At 37.7% G+C, this 16,698-nt stretch overlaps 3 protein-coding genes across 7 annotated transcripts; 2 read left to right on the top strand and 1 right to left on the bottom strand.

The window, feature by feature from the left end:
* Positions 1 to 2,950: 2,950 nt before the first annotated feature.
* Positions 2,951 to 5,215, bottom strand: nxnl2 (nucleoredoxin like 2). 3 transcript variants are annotated; one of them, XM_026297654.1, is made up of 3 exons: positions 4,645 to 5,215; positions 3,497 to 3,713; positions 2,951 to 3,444 (listed from the first exon to the last, which is right to left on the bottom strand). In XM_026297654.1, exons 1-2 carry the CDS (start codon positions 4,944 to 4,946, stop codon positions 3,545 to 3,547), a joined length of 471 nt encoding a protein of 156 aa, XP_026153439.1. In that variant the 5' UTR covers positions 4,947 to 5,215; the 3' UTR covers positions 2,951 to 3,444; positions 3,497 to 3,544. The 3 variants fall into 3 exon arrangements, with proteins under 3 accessions (XP_026153439.1, XP_026153438.1, XP_026153440.1); XM_026297655.1 differs by lacking the exon at positions 2,951 to 3,444 and having other exon boundaries at positions 3,545 to 3,713; positions 4,645 to 4,948; positions 5,060 to 5,215; XM_026297653.1 differs by having other exon boundaries at positions 2,951 to 3,713.
* Positions 5,216 to 5,906: 691 nt separating this feature from the next.
* Positions 5,907 to 8,230, top strand: gng10 (guanine nucleotide binding protein (G protein), gamma 10). The gene is made up of 3 exons (XM_026298392.1): positions 5,907 to 6,098; positions 6,837 to 6,964; positions 7,053 to 8,230. The coding sequence occupies exons 1-2, from the start codon at positions 6,018 to 6,020 to the stop codon at positions 6,960 to 6,962; spliced, it is 207 nt and encodes a 68-aa protein (XP_026154177.1). The 5' UTR covers positions 5,907 to 6,017; the 3' UTR covers positions 6,963 to 6,964; positions 7,053 to 8,230.
* Positions 8,231 to 9,844: 1,614 nt separating this feature from the next.
* Positions 9,845 to 15,554, top strand: btc (betacellulin, epidermal growth factor family member). 3 transcript variants are annotated; one of them, XM_026298217.2, is made up of 5 exons: positions 9,856 to 10,158; positions 10,784 to 10,891; positions 12,937 to 13,054; positions 13,356 to 13,496; positions 13,806 to 15,554. In XM_026298217.2, the coding sequence occupies exons 1-5, from the start codon at positions 10,119 to 10,121 to the stop codon at positions 13,951 to 13,953; spliced, it is 555 nt and encodes a 184-aa protein (XP_026154002.1). In that variant the 5' UTR covers positions 9,856 to 10,118; the 3' UTR covers positions 13,954 to 15,554. The 3 variants fall into 3 exon arrangements, with proteins under 3 accessions (XP_026154004.1, XP_026154002.1, XP_026154003.1); XM_026298219.1 differs by lacking the exon at positions 10,784 to 10,891 and having other exon boundaries at positions 9,845 to 10,158; XM_026298218.1 differs by lacking the exons at positions 9,856 to 10,158; positions 10,784 to 10,891 and adding an exon at positions 10,984 to 12,783.
* Positions 15,555 to 16,698: the final 1,144 nt, after the last annotated feature.

The following is a 16,698-nucleotide window of genomic DNA, read 5'->3' as shown; positions in this document are numbered from 1 at the left end:
AGTGGGTGTGAGCATTTGTACCGCTGCAAGAAGCAAAATAACACCGGAATATGGAGAGCGTTGCTTTCAAATTAAAAGAATTTACTCAGTCAATTTCCTAATGGGCAAATAAAAGTTGGACATATCCACTTTTTCTAGAAGGTAAAGTTAGTTAGTTTAGTTAGCTTAGGTTAAAATCAAGGAAACAGTTAGTTAATGTTAAACTGGTTGTCTGGAGGTAACAAACCGGCCTGTGCTTTAACATGTTAGCTAGCTAACTTATATCTCCACAGACTGATTTAACCATACAGAAAAAAAATTCAGAGAAAAACGCAAATAAACGTAAGATATTTCCCAAATTGTTGAGCTATTTGTTTATTCAAGGCTGGGTAACCAACCGGACAAAAGGGACAACTAACCTGGACCCATGCACTCCGTAATTTAGGTCGGTTTCACAAAGACAAAAAGGTTTTGGGTAACGTTACATGTCTAAATTTATGTTTTACAGAATGCTACCGCTAGTTAGCTAATGTTAGCTAACGCTAGATCAGTTTGTAAGCGGGACTAATTTGCTATGAATTCTGGGTAAACGAAGACTTTTATAACATACAGTATATAAAGTTCCTTCTGTTTTTTTACTCCAGCACAAAAAGCACAAAACGCAAACTTAACAAATAAAGATTTTTTTATTTTTTTTCATTTGGTGATACCGGGAAGTGTTACTGGTTGTTACCACGGAAACATGGATTTCAGTGATAGTATAGCTTGGGGTTTGTCTGAACCTTTATTTTTGGAATAAAGTAATAAAGTGTCTAACTTGCATTAGACTTATCAAAGATCAAAAACTAGATCATCTATAAGAAAACGAACCCGTGTTTATGCTACATAATTGTAGTTCAGACAGGTTCACTATTTGAGCGTCTTTGTTGTCTTATTTTGAAGGCGTGGAGCGGAAGTCCGGTTCATTAGCGGCGTTATTTTGACACAGGTCCGCCCAGGTCCGATCCACCCAGATCACCCAGCCTCCCCCCTGTTCTCACATAAAGACAGCCTTGTTAGTTGTTTTAAGACACCGTTACAGCAGCAAGAAACACTACTGCCTTTCATTTCCAAAGCCAACAAGAAGTCCAAATGTAAAGTCGACATAACCATGCCTCTTAATTAATCTAAACTCACTGGAGGGCTATACTCTCAATCAGGCAGAAAATATACAAATTGGGTAGGGTGAAGTGATATCCAGTTGTAATTGCGTGATGGCTCCTATTTGACCAGATTCTTTAATGCCTATGATTGCATGGAGTCAGTTATTCAATTAAATATGAGTACTCAGATTTTACCTAAGTAGCAATTGGCCTCTCTTTTCTAATTTATATAGAAATACTCTCATAGGCAAAAGTCCTGCTGATTGGATGATTTAAACGTGAATTAGGAGGCAAAGGGCACAAACAAGTAAAAGGGCCCCCACCCCAATAGAAACAGGACACCCTCAAACTCTATCGGGTCAGTTTGTAGTCATGTTTTAACTACAAACCTCTGTCTCTCTTTGTGGTCACTTTGTGCCTAAGTGCAGATGTCTGTGGTTATTTTGTTTCTCTATGGCTATTTTATGTCTCTGAAGTTGTTTTGAAAGTCTTTTTTATTGTTGTCATTTTTAATCTTTTTATGGTCGATGTGTCCTTCATTTATGTGTCTGCCGTTGTGTCTCTCTATTGTTGTTTTGCATCTGTTTATGATTGTTTAACTGACTTTATTGTCCCCTGAAGGACTGATCAGGGAGCCCTCTGCCTGGTAGCCTTCTTACATCCATGAATTTACATAAGTAAGAGACCATGTTGAGCAGTCCTCTTGTGTCTTACTGCACATACTTCATTTGGCACACTGAAGCACAAACATCCAAGTGTAGTAATAATAAAAACCATTTTGAGTGGAGAACCAAAAGTGGGCTGCAGGAGAAGACACCATATCGCCACAATCTAGATTGAATTGCAGTGAGATTGCAGAAATTGATATTACAGCTGATGGTAATTACTGACACAATGTTCACCTTAAATGTAGCATGTATGAAAATAAACTGTTCTAATTGTGGGTAAATTTAAGTGAAAACTGTATTTTATTACCATATGGTGACCCCACATGGACAACTATAAAACTGCAACTTCAACAGTTTTGAAAGGAAACACACCAGAGGGACAATGATGCAAACTAGATCATTAAAGTCCAGTTTCTACTAGATGTTGTATTCACTTTGAAGTGCTATAGATGTCGGCCTCTCTTTCTAACATGCCAATTTAAATCCTCTGCTTCACTTCCCATTTCTTTTACCTTGAGGAGTTGCATCATTTCTCTGTTTCTCTGTACAACCCTCTGAGATTTGGCTATGATGAATGGCGGCACAAACACTTTTAACCTAATTGGGGAAGAAGCTCCATCTCCGGGCGAATGTATTCGTTAATGAAACCTTGGGGTGTTACCTGGTCTGAGGGGGTTCTTTGAAAATTTGCAGTATTTAATGTCACACAGCAGACTGTGTGGAGAGATGGGCCTGTGCAGACTCATTGTTATGTCATCACCAAGCTGGATTTTTTTTTTTTTTTTTTTTTTTTTTATATACAAAACAGATAACAGCAGTGTCAGCATACACAAAGGGAGAAGGCAATTAGGGCGAAGCATGTGAATGTGCTAGCATGTTGGAAACAATGTCCTGTGGGCCTTCTGCATCATAACAAGGCAAAAGGGATTCACTTTGTTTGTTCATTAAAAAAAAAAAAAAAAAAAAAGACAAATAGGGGCTACTTGACACTAAAGCAGAAATGCAAGATAAAATAGACAATGACACAAAATATTCATCCAAAGTCACAAAATACATGTATACATTTAATAATAACCTGTCATAACTGATAAAAAAATTATAAAAATATACAGGCAGCTCAGAGTGGAACTACATGTCAAACATTGGAAAAAGGCAAGTTTCTTTGCAGGAAAGATGGTATTTATTTTATATAGACAAGGTGTCAACTAATGCACTAGCTTATAAAGAACATCAATCAATGTATTAAAAATGGAGAACGTACAATAGCTGGCTTGAATTACGAAAACTAACCCAAGTATTTTCACATATGAACATTGATAGGACACACCTGAGTTTTGGCTTATATGCATAGAATGGTTGGATTAATGCAGTGTTTTCAAATCTTTTTGGCTTGTAAACCCTAAAAATAAATCAATGTATACTTACAAAATGACTTGTTAATTTGAAAGATTTTTAGAGTGCTTAAGCAGTAAAAGACAGAGGACAGATAAGCAAATTTTTAATAAATAAACAGGTTGTTTTATTAAAGGAATAGAATTTTTTTTTTTATATCCCTTCTATCATGTGTGACCCTTAAGAATTATACCCAGGTTGTGGTACACTGAACTACAGTGCATATAGAATAATTTTACTTTGGTTTTGTTCTGCACTCACATGTGGATACAGTAAACCACATTGGATGGCTTTGGTTTTGTTCTGCACTCACATGTGGATACAGTAAACCACATTGGATGGCTTCTGGCCTGTCATTGTTTCCTAACCATTAAAGTTCTGAAAGATCTCTGCAGCATCCAACCAGGACCTGAAGCACACCAGGCCCTGGTCTCGAATCTGTTTCCTGCCCTTGTCCGTGATCACGTCACCATTCTCCTTAACGATCACCAGTTTGGGCACTGCTGTGATCTTGTAGCGCTGCTTTAACTCACTGACAGAGACAAGAGAGAAACAGCCAACAACAGATTCAATACAACAAGACAACTACAGCTTAGATTAATTTCCTAAATAGGGATACAACTGCATCTTAATGTAATCTGCAGATAATATTTTTTTAATTAACAGATGAAACATTTGGTTTGTAAAATATCAGAAAATGTATTATGCCAGAGCTCAAAACAAGAACTTCAAATTGCTTTATCCAACAGTCAGAATATTCCGTTACTGTCAAATATGCCCAAAAATCTCAAATTGTGTTTTGCTTGTTGAAAATTGCAGCCAATGAAGTTCATTAGATTAATCAAATAATCAACTAATCATTTCAGCTCTAGTACTTTTGTACTACTCAACTACATTTTACAGGATGATTAGTTGCAGTTCTATCCAACATTATAACACTCAGTACTGACAGGGGTCACTTCATGAGTATTTTTAAGAAAATGGAGCTGGCAGTACAGCTGTAATACTTTGAAACAGTAGTAAAAAACTGAATTGTATTGTATTGAGATTTTGTATATAGGAACAAATATTTGCTACTTGACATCCACAGATACAAGTACACATTTGATTTTATCCAACAACATAAACTTTACACACTTAACCAAAATAAAAGACCCAGATTAAAACCAGCAGGAAGCATAAAATCCACATTGAACAGATCAGTCCTAAATCAGCTATTTAGACACAGGTGTGGGCAGAGGATTGTCTGCTCTGCACTTCACCTAATCCCTGAGAGGGTGACCCTCCTGAGCATCTTACATAAACTGGTGCACAGATAATAGTGTTAAATCCCAATTAGATACAGGACCAATAAGGCACAACTAATTGTAGAGCAATTATGTGGAGTTTGTGTCAAATGCTGAAGAAACAATGAGCAAAATGACAATACCCCAATGAGTTTTATCACATTTTGATGAACTTACTGTTTGTAGTCATCCGTCCAGGGCAGGGCCAGCCAGTCTCCGTGCATGTCGTGATAATATTCAACCATATCATCGGGCGACTTGTCAGAGGACACAAAGACTATTTCAAACTGAGCAGGAGGCTCAGTCTCCTCGACCAGGTCTGTGTAGAAATCACACAGGATGGGTGTGAAGTCCCGACACGGCGGGCACCATCCTGCAGAAAAGTAAATCCCCACCACTTTATTCCTCAGCGCCTCCTCGGGGTCCACGAAATCCCCGTCTTTGTTCAGAAGTGTCCGCCCGGAAAAAACCTCTACCATGTCTGTAAAAGTGTCACACACACTTCAGCTTTAAACTCCAGGAGCTGGACCTGCACTTTTAACTCATGCTCCCGAGTTTCATTGTGTTGGGTCTCCCAGCAAGGCTCACCTACCTTCCTGCACCGGTTACCTGCCAAAGCCACTTACAGCCAATCCAGATAATCACCTGCGGACCAATGGGGACACAAGAAGACGCCTGGGGTTCAGACTAAAGCTGCATTCAAGCGCTGCTGGTGCTTTCCTGTTCAGCTGCACGACACCTCACAGCACTTTCAGGCTGCACAAACTGACGCATGCGCAGAGCCGTGTTTTGTTTTTGTTAATGTAACATATTACCCGTGATATTAACCAGCAAATATTTCATTGTAACTGCAACATTATTATTAGGAGATTATCTGCAGAAATCTTAAAAAGGTCTAAATGGAAAAATTACATGAAATGGAAAAATTGCATGAATAAAAAAATGCATCAAATTAGACTACATGTATATAAAACATACATTTAAGTAATGTATATGAACTTCATTTACACAACAAAGTTATTTAGTTATAATTAGTCAATTGTGTTTTTACTGTGCTATGCATATATGAGCCATTAACCAGCAAGACATAGTTCAATATTAAATTTAATTAATAATATAATGATTTCAATGATTTTAAAGTCCATTACAGAGAAACTTTAAGTAGGCCTACTTAATTGTATGGTAAAGAAAGCTCACAAATGACCTTAAATTCATACAAAATGAAAATGTTTAAATATGTCTGGCAGGTTTGGCTCTGTGTAAAATTCTGCACTGTATATGCTGAAATATAAAGTACTGAAACCCATTTTGCTGTCTCATTTCATATTCATAGCTGAAACCGTTTTAAGTGCCCGACATTTGGAGGTCAGTGTCTCTAGATCTATCCTTGTTTCTATGGCTGAGTGGGCTGAGGTCATTTGGAAAGAAACCCAGCCACTCGTGCTTGTTGAGCCATCTCTGGCCATTAGTGAAGTCAGCTGCTGTGTTGAAAGACTAAAGGGACTTTTCTTACAAGGAATTCTTTTTTCCCAGAAACCGTTTACACCAACATGACCTCTAATTCCAATTTATCCAACATGCGACGGCTCGTGGAGCAACTGAAGCTTGAGGCCAGTGTGGAAAGAATCAAGGTAAAAACAAAAAATATTTAAATATCTGTAGAATATAATAAAACATTCTCAAGAAGTTCAACACAGGCCACAAATATAGTAGTCTAAATATTAACAAATGAACCATGTGATGATTTAATGAATATATTTTTAAGAGATTGCTTCTTGTCCTGCTGCACTGTATGTTCTGTAATTTTATCATGCGATGATATTACATGTATTTTTGTTTGTTTGTTTTGCACAAATTTCTTATTTTACAAGTGTTGCTGTTTTAAAAGCTGATTTATTTAAAACACACTGATGATGATACATGTGCACTGTCCCTATAAAGGCTCTATGTGTATTAGAGACTCGTTTACTGATACTTTAAAGACTATAAACAAGAAAGAAGAATAATGTTGAGTTTGTCAGTTTGGAAAAAACTCATCCTGCAGCATCCAGTTTGCTTTGTGTTTTTAGCTCTTTTCGTTGTTAGACAGACCCTCCTTATTAGAAAGTCATAAATGAAGTTGAAGAAGTTGCTTTTAAAAGGATTTTGGTCTACATCCTCTGTAGAGTTTTCAGAAGGTAAGTGATTGCAAATGGTCTCCTGATTAATCAAATAACTAAAAAGCGTTTATTGTGCTGAGGAATTTTTTCCATAACCTGGCAAATCACAAGTTATTCTTGTAAAAGATCTATAATGCTGTAGCTCTTAACAAAGACACTATGTAATACTTTACATTATACCATATAAACCCATCTGTGTTGGTATCCCAGGTGTCTCAGGCAGCTGCAGAGCTCCAGCAGTACTGTCTGCAGAACGCAGGCAAAGACGCCCTGCTGGTCGGAGTCCCCACAGGCAGCAACCCCTTCAGAGAACCACGCTCCTGTGCTGTTGTCTGAAGGTCAGACTTTACAAAGTCAACAACCTTTATTTTTTATTATTACAGCTGAATTTCAAGCGAGGAATTAAAAGATTTGACCTTTTTGCAGAGGAAGAAGAAGCAGACACAACTGTGCCAGCTCAGCCATGGAAGAACACAATTCCTCTTTGTTCCTCTATTTTTAATGTTAATTTTTAATTAGTTACATTTATGTAGGAGAATTTTATAGTCATTGTTCATAGTCATTGAAAACATTTTTAACATATTAAAAGGCATCATGTAAATCTACTTTGTCTTAGTCTTTATTAAAATACATTTTAAAAGCTAAAGTGTGATCTCTGCTTTACATAGTGGACAGTGGCAGAGTCGTATAATCATTATCTATGTATTTTCCAAAGCGGATGTTTATAGCCGGGCTCTAAATTAGTCCTTGGAATCTCATGGCATCTGCGCTTCCTGATGTTCAGTCTAAGTTAGGAGCAGAGCCAAAGACAGGAAACTGAGGCTTCCTGTTCAAAATTGCAAAGACACTCAGCAGAGTTTTACATTTCCCTCAGTCTTTGAACTTTTTCAAGTTCTTTGGTCTGATTTACAAGCTCAAGGCAATGCTGACTATGAGTTACTGTGGCACATAAATATGATTATAATATACGCATCATGTCTGTTGTATTTATGTCTGTTTATTTGTTTAAGCTGGTATCAGTTTATTTTATTGGTTTCTGTACACTTGTACTGTTTAAATGCATCTTTATATTTAGAACTGGTCTGTGAACATAGAGATTGTCCCAGAAACAGTGTTTATCAGGCTAAAAGTGTTGTAGCCAGTCATGAGACAGCTCCCCACTCTGTCACTTCCTTTTCCTCTTAATTTTAATGGACGCGTCTCAATAGTTTTTCTGTGCCAATGCCTCCTCACCTAACAACCTTGGTTCAAATGTACACCACACAGGGAGTCAGATATTGCTTCTTTTTTACCCTTTATGCTTAAGATTGAGCAGAAAGTTTTTTATAATAGTCAAAAACTGCACAGGAGCTGAAAACAACATAATCTGTATGTGTATGTAAAACTCTAAAACAGAAGCCAGACAACAAAGTGAAGCTCATTTACATTTGAACATTATTTTTTTTAAATGTATTTTTAGCCTCACATAATTTGGAAAAGGCGTGATGTTTGACTGAAGATGGAATATTTCTTTTTTAGTTATTGTGGCTGTAATATATTCTGTTCTGGATCTCAGCATGCTTTAAATAAAATACCAGAGTGACAGAATTCATTTTCAAACATCAGTATGTTCCTTTGACTGTTCTCATTTAAATTCTAACATGCATAATAAGCAATACAGCTTGGATTTAATTTTGAATTTTGGATTAATTTTGATTTCAAATAGATGTGTCTTTAAATTGTATTAATTTTGTATTGTCATTTCTTTCAAAGAAAGTATGGTCAGTGGCTTTCTGTAGAAACTAAAACCTCTTTCAGGCCTCTTTACCCAGACACTTTGGTTTTCTGTCTGTAGACCCAGCTATTTCACAATCCTGCAGCTTCCCCATCACCATCCTGAGCAGAGGATGAAATGGGCTGTTCATGCCATATGCCTAAATGATTTCACACTCAACTGAAACCTTTACAGAGATAAGAGTCTCCTTCACTAATTTAGCTGTCTTAATTCAGAACACATTTTGTATCAATTTCCAACAGAAATAGGCACAAAACTCACTCTCACATAAAGTAACAAGTAAAAACATACAGGTTTTGCAACCTACCTAAATTCAGTGGTATTGTGTTGATTCAGTTGTTTATAAATCTGTGCTGTGAGCTGGAGAGTAATGCATGTGTACAGATAGATGGATTACATACTGGTGCCTGTTATTCTAATTTTCTGTAGTTGTGTCAGAGCCCTGGTTAGATTCTTGCACAGTTTGATGTTTTCGACACAGCATGCCCCCGCAGTTTGTCTTTTTTCATGTTCTTTCTGATGTTTTTTTTTTTTTTCAATCCAAAATGGTTGGCTGTCTTTCAAATGCAGAATTAATCACAGGAGACACATCAGAAAGAGACAGAGAGGGAGTTTTAATTATAAACATAACCACAACTTTATTTCCTCTGGGTGCTCCAGTTTCCTCTCATAGTGCAAAGACATGCAGGTTAGTATAAATACAACTCTCTGCCTCGTATCATGGTGAAGACAGGTTATCAAATAAACCTAAAGTATAATTTAGGCTGCCAGAGGGCAGGTGGTTGAAAGTGTCAACTTATGCCATCTACTGGTCATTGTTAGATACAAATATATATATATATATATATATATATACCATTCATTTTTTCTTGGGCAGCACAGGCAGTGGTGGAAAATGAATTCAGGTACTTTAGTAAAAGCAAAAATGTAGAAATACTCAATTACGAAGTGTCACAATGAAATTTGCAATTTGTAATTTTGTATTTAATTTACAGTGGAATAAAACATAGTCTCTCTAAAATGTAGTGAAGTGGAAGTATTAGTATCATAAAAATGAAATACTCAAGTAAAGTACAAGTATTATTCTTTAGTCAATTTCCATCCAGTTGAGTGGTGCTCAGAAGGAATCAGTCTACACCAACATGAGGTCCCGATGTTACAGTAGTGCACATTAGTGTATTAGCTTTGTTGTTAGTGACATTGATCTGCTTTGTGTGGGAACCTGAAAAACCATTTATTAAGCATAATTCCTTCAACACATGACGTAATGGAAAATATAAATAGATTCTGAAGATCACTGTTGTTAAACAGGCTGTTGTGGTTTCACTGACTGCTCTGCCTGTCACTTCATTCTTAAGAAAAGGAAAGAGAACATGAATAACTTGAATGGAGAGGTATTCTTCTTTAAAGGTGTGGGCGGGGACCAGAGTTAGATTTCAGTACCATCCCCTTTTCTATTCTCACACATACTGTAATGCAGTCCAGTCACAGTCCAGGCAGACACTTTGCGCTCTGTGTGCTTCAGATATACCCACAGGCTTTCCTGGCTAATTATGAGCATAGCTGCCATTAATGAAGAATTACAATACGACACATCACTGGGGAACTTCCACAGCGTGTCCACACCTTTTTAAGAGATCACTAACCCAATGTGACTTTTATTCACCAATGACACTGATCTTTCATGTATCGGACGATCACTTTTTACAAGTGAGGACATGGCCAAGGTGTACAGGCTCTATGTAGAAATAGCAACAGGTAAGAATTAGTGTTGTTTCATCCTTTTACTTAAATGAATGATTTTTCAAAAGACAATGCTTTCCCTAAAGCGCTATATTTGTATAAAAGACTTCAGTGTTGGTTAATGATTGGATGAAGATCCATGGCTACACCAGGAATATATATCCTACAACTACTATTTGCTCTAAAAACAGGCTTAACTAATGAAACATGGAATGAAGTATGACATTTGGGAACCCACATGAATAGTCTTATCAAGATAAGTTTATTCAGTCAGTGGTTAACCAAGTACAGACTACAGAGTAACCAGAAGTTATTATTGTTTGTGTTTTGAGTAGTAACAGTGTGTGTGTGTTGTGTATGTGTGTTATTGATGGAGTGAGATTGAGGTGGGTGTGAATGAGAGAAAATCCTGAATTTTTACTATCCTATGAGGCTGGACAGGATTGTGACTCACCAGCTATGTACCGATACCTTGAACTGTGATCATGTTTTTATCTCTCTAGACCCTATACTCTACGGGTGAAATGTGGTTAAATTGTATGTGCATTGCGCGGGTTCATATATTTGCTTGTTGTGAGTGTGTGTGTGTGTGTGTTTGCATGTGTGTGATCTGCTTTTTTGTTTGTGTTTCTGGCTGCAGCTTTGGCCTTATGCAAATACTGCCTGGCAGACTGGAATGCCACCGACTGGTCTGCCAATCGAACTGTGTCCCACTGTCATCACCATAGCAACGGAGACAATTGCACAGGTAGATATGGACAGGAGGTGAGGGGCGGTTCCTTCATTGTATAATAAATGGTTGGTTGCTTTGAAGTTTTAAGGTGGAGGTTTAATGGAAAAATGGGCAAAGCACAGATGTGGATAAACACAATGCAAACACACCTGTGCACAGATGCACTTAAAAGGGAAGGAACAAAATCATAAGAACCAGAGTCAGAAGTAGTTAATCCTGGAGAAGTCATAATCCAGGCTCTCCTGAGCAAGATTCATAAATCCATCAGTAATTTGGAACGTAAAGTCCTTCCTAAGTTCGTATTAAACTACCCATTTACACACAAAACATAAATCTATTAAAATTATAAATAAACTGTTTTATCTATGTCTGCAGGGAGAAATATGTGTTTAACCATGAGCAGGATACAGCTGTATATATCTGATTATACTTAACTGTCAGTATTTATTCTTTTAGCAAAATGACTCTCATGATTTGAGGCATGTTGCATGATTTTCCCTGCAGCACTTAAGGATAAGCAGCTACAGCTGACAGCAGCATGGCTGTATAGTTGTTATGAAATGTAATTAAAAAGTTCAAAATGTATGACATTAAACAGGAGTAAAGAGGTTAACACAAAACATTTGGCAAGTTGCAGTTCATTATCAATAGCAACTCATTTAATTTAATTTAATGCAACAAGTGAGTTGTGTGGTGCGACTGTAGTGTAGTCACGTCGATCCTAAAATAACAAATTCCCATCACTTTGCAAGAAGCAGAGTCAACTATCACTGCCTAGTGTTTGTTGCAATCACACAAAATCACAATTACAATCAATTTCCTTTAAATCCTCTAATTGTCTATGTTGAATGGTGCACTGTGGGATATCATCTCATTTTCAAACAGAAGGGAATACTGGGAAAGGTTCGAGTGTTTTCATCAATAAATGTTTTTTAATGAAATATAAATAGATGCTGGAAAACAGTTTTTCTTTGGACAGACTCAGGCTGGTGGTTCCCTCCTGTTGAGCTGAATTATTCTAAGCTAAAGAAACAAAATGCTTGCTATAGCTTCATATTTACTGTAGCCTACAGACAAGAGATTGGCATCAATCTTCCCATTGATCTACTGTTAACCAATCCCTTTAAACAAGGTAACTGGATATTTTTCTTTTTAAACACTGAGGTCATGAATCTCATGTTTCAGCCAACAACTGAGGCGCTCTCATTGATGTCACCTGAAAAGCACTATTGTTTTACAAGCTCCTTTTCAAAGATAATATCATGGGGCTGGGTTGTAAAGATAGCGGCCATCTGTGGTATGAGAAGCACTACGTGTCACTGGCGGTCAGAAGTTCAGTATTATGGCCTACTACCAGCTGCATTAGGGTGCATTTTAGAGTGTGTTCGTGCATAAGCTCAGGAGAAAAGTGCAGCCATAGAGCACAGAAAGAACTTTTCATAGATTTCATTTAGTAAGGAGCTGTGTTGATTGAGACATGTGGTTAAGGAGACTTTGATGACACCAGACTTTTCCTGACACTGAATCATCATTCCCCTCTGGATCATATTCCAAACAGTCTATTTATACATCTGGCCGATGCAGAAGGTGAGAGTGTGAGCCAGAGATGTAAGCTGACAGAATGTGACCAAGTTAAAGAAACCGATCACTTATTTGCTTCATTCTGAGAAGTTTGATACCACTCTGGTCTGTATACTAAATTGAGACTGTTTCAGTAAATGCCCCAAAAGACAGTGACAGTGACAGTGTACTGTAGAACCTTTAGTGAAGGGGAGGATGTTTAATGTTAAAAACAAATCATGGTGTTTTGTTCTTTAAATTGCATCTTCTGATACGGCATCACACTAGAAGCCACTTGTTTGTGGTGTTTGGGAGAGCAGAGACCAGCGACAGGCAAGAGGCTGCAGGTGAATAACTCAGCCTGAAATCAGGTCAAACACTTAGCCTGGCCCTGTCCAAAGGTTACATAGCACAAGTGAATGTGTCAAAATATGAAGTCATACCTTCCACTGTGAACAGATGATGAAATTAATTCAAGTTTGTCGTCGTCTCTCCATCAGACACGATAGATGCAGGCCAGTGGAATGGCCACTTCTCAGAATGTCCTGAGGAGCTGAAAGACTACTGCATCCACGGGGAGTGTCGTTACATTGCAGAACAAAAGGCACCGTCTTGCAGGTGAGAGATGGCTGCTACAAGAAATATGGACATAATGGTGTGAGAAATATAAAGAGATCCATGGAACTGTAAAAAAGATGAGAAGGAGAAATCAGAAGCTAGAAACTTGGCAACAAACAGTAAGATGAATTCAGTACAGAACAAATGAAGTGAAGCATCAAGATTGTTTCATTGTTCATTATGTTCGTGCAGTGTAATGGGTTTTAAATGTTTCAATATGTCTTTATATTTCTGGACAAGCATAGAAACAGATGGTCGCATAACAATGATAAAACTATTCGCTCTTCTGTCTTTGTCTCAGGTGTGAGCATGGATTTGTTGGGTCAAGGTGTGAATATGTGGGCCTGGACTGGCGGATAGGGGACAGAGGACAAATTCTCATCATCGCAGGCCTCATTTTTCTCATTGTCATTCTCATTATAATTATCTGCATCTGTTCACAGTAAGCCTATTGTGTGGGAAAGGTGGGTGGGGGTGTTGCTGAGACTAGCTTAGCATAAAAACACTGGGACAAACAGTCTGGTCTATGCTAGAGATGAAATTATATCTGAAATGTTAGATCTTGTTTCATTAATATGTACAAAATATGAAAACACGACTGTCTGTATTTATGTATCATATAAGGGCCAACCATTTTTAACTGATCCTTAAAAATCAGCGTGATGACTCAACAGTGCTTTTTCTAATTTCTGCTGCACATAAATGATATGTTTTTATGATCCGTACAGTATTTAATATATTTGTCTGTTAGTCGTAGGTACAGATTGTGTCAGCGGAGGGGGAGACGGCGGGAGCAGCAAACGAACGGCACAGAGAAGCACAGCATGATAGACACAAGTGCAGCACATGCAGACTTAACACCAGACTTAACAGAGCCAGCAGTCACCAGTGCTGTTTGAGGAGATTGTACAAGTACATGCACGTCCACAAATCTGGGAATTGTTTCACCATGAGGGATTTTGTCCTTCATGTGACAGCTGCTGCTTTTTGTCTCACTGTGGTGGCAGTGTGCCACAGAATGGGCCTCTGTGCTGGACTGAGGCCTGCTCAAACTGGAGGACATTTCTGGAATAATGTGTCTCTGGTTGTGCTAGATCAAGCATGAGCACGTAGGTTTGTACCCTCATTTTAAAGGACAGCATTCTCTGAAAATGGAAAGAAGCTTTGGAGCAAAGATGCCATCCTGGATTTATTCTAAACAAAAGTCAGAGATGATCCTGGCAAGGACACTTTTTTTCCACTGGTGTGGAACAACGTGCAATCACTCTCTTAGTGCTGCTGCCTGCACAGCACTAATTACGCTGGAAAAAGCTGGTGATAACAGTTGATCGGGTTATTGGTCTAAATGGGAGACACTTAGACAGCAGTAACTGAGTGAAACAGATTATCAGTACATTCAAATCTTCACAAAATTGTCACTTATTCCTCTTTGCGAAGACATGTCTCCATGTAAACTCCCACAGAATATTGTTACTCATCAACTTCAGCAATGCAAGAAGAGCCTGCTATGTTACTAAAGGTTGCAGTTCTGGTATCCTGGGATGGATGAGAACAAGGAGAACTTGTGCTGGAGGCGTTTTTGATCTGTACATTTGGGGCCAAGTATACTGTGAGCTACAGAAGCTGAACAGCTGACCCTGTGTGTACAGACTCAACTCAAGTCAAAGTGCTCCACTGTATGAGACAGTTTCCAAACTGCCAGCCTTTCACTGGGCTTTTCATATGTATCTGTATGTGTTTCTGTATAAAGTCTGCATCTAAATCTAAAATTAAAAAAGTCAGGAAAAGTTGGTGATGTCTGTTCCTGCTGTTTATGGCAATAAATACTCTCGCCTGTATATATGCTGCCCATTACAGCTCTTGAACAGAGACTGCTAAAATCATTTGCACTGAGACCCACATTATACATCGTTTTATAACAGAATTATTCAGTGTTATGTGGCGTTCTCTAAGAAATCTCACCACAGTCCAGTGTGATCCAGTTCAGACTGCTGACTTGCACTCCTCCACAGATAAACATCTCATATGCCCCAGAACGCTCCATGAACTACTTTAACCTCTAATCTAGGTTATTATTTTCTCTTTGATAGGTTCAGTTGAACAAAGTATTGAGAATACAACTGCACAAACAAATTGGTAGGAAATGCTCTGATTGGGTGATGAAGCATTGAGGCTTCTTTTTAGCTGGCTTTATTTGCTACAGTTTTATGATGATGTAGTTTTGCTATGGTGCTGTATTAGCAGCTGGAGCCAAAGTGTGAACCAACAAATTCCAGGGTGAGAGTGTGAACATAATAGAGTATCATCCTCTGACATAATGTGACTTAATCCTGCTGTGTCATGGTAAATATCTTGTATCTGACTTTGTCCATGATACTAATGATTTAAATGTTAAATGATTTAATGTTATTTAAAATGTACTGGTCAGTCTGCTAAGCTAATAAATGAATAATTAAATATATAAGGTTTATAGCATTAAAAGAGGCCGTATATTTTTTAATTTGACCTTTTCTCTATATGCCTCTACAATAAATTAACTAAGCACAAGGAAGGAAATAAGTCAAGCCTAGCTCCACACAAAGGTAGTAAAATCCACATACAGGAGCTCACATTAACTCTTGCAAAACTACACGTTCTCATGTACAGAATAAACAAACTAAATGTAAAATACAGAACATTTGAGTTGCTAAAAAATGTTTTTTTAACCTTTGGACAGAGCCAGGCTGCTTCACCCTCTAGTCAGTCTTAATGCTAAACTAAACTAACCGTCAGCTGGCTGTTTATTTTTAGTGTGAGGACATGAGAGTGGGAACACTAAGGTCAGCATTTCTAATTCTTGGCAAGAAAGCAAATAAGGATATTCTTCAAACATATTCCTTTAAGTTACTGATTTTTAAAATATCTTTCTGCTCTTAGCATATTTTTGAATCTCCTTTGAATGATTAGGAATTGTTTTGTTCTGTTGAACTGAATCATATAAAAAGACTTGTGGCTACATGTGTTTTGCAATATGCCAACTTCAGTTTACAGAAGCAGACACTGACTTGGCTTTTTCTTAAATTGTCAAAGTGCCAGAAAAGGTAAACTAATTTCACAGTCTATGACAAGACAACTATGAAATTAAGTTTAAGGAAATGGACTAAGATGCAACTAAAACACTGCAACATACTTTATAATAGTAACAGGATGTGAGAAAGTATTTTACTAACAACTTATTCATTTCTATAGAACAGAACAGAACAGAACAGAACTTTAGGCTGCATGTTTTGAACACTAAACTATGAACACTAAAGATTTGGGCTCTATGACCTTAATTTCAGGTGTGTGTTTGGCTTGTCTGCAAAAGTGTGACCATTGTGGAATGCAGGAGTTTCTATATGAGGGGTGTGTCTGCAGGTCTTGAGCCTGATAAGAATGACAGATACCAGCCAAACAGTTGCACATGTTTGATTTGGAACAGAGACAGTAAATTATCTTTCATAAAACTTCAGTGCAATTTTGAAACGCCTCAAATCATGTTTCACTTGATTTCCTGTCAAAGTCAGACCTTGGAAGACGTGTAGAGCTTTTATACCGACTGATAATGGCTCCATCTGTTCTCCTCTGGTATGTGAGCAAGATGGTGGCCTTAACAGCTGCGCTGT

The sequence above is a fragment of the Mastacembelus armatus genome, chromosome 12 (genome assembly GCF_900324485.2).
Source record: "Mastacembelus armatus chromosome 12, fMasArm1.2, whole genome shotgun sequence".
Classification (NCBI taxonomy): domain Eukaryota; kingdom Metazoa; phylum Chordata; class Actinopteri; order Synbranchiformes; family Mastacembelidae; genus Mastacembelus; species Mastacembelus armatus.
The sequence above is the reverse complement of the archived record's forward strand: the minus strand, read 5'-3'. Positions and strand labels throughout refer to the sequence as shown.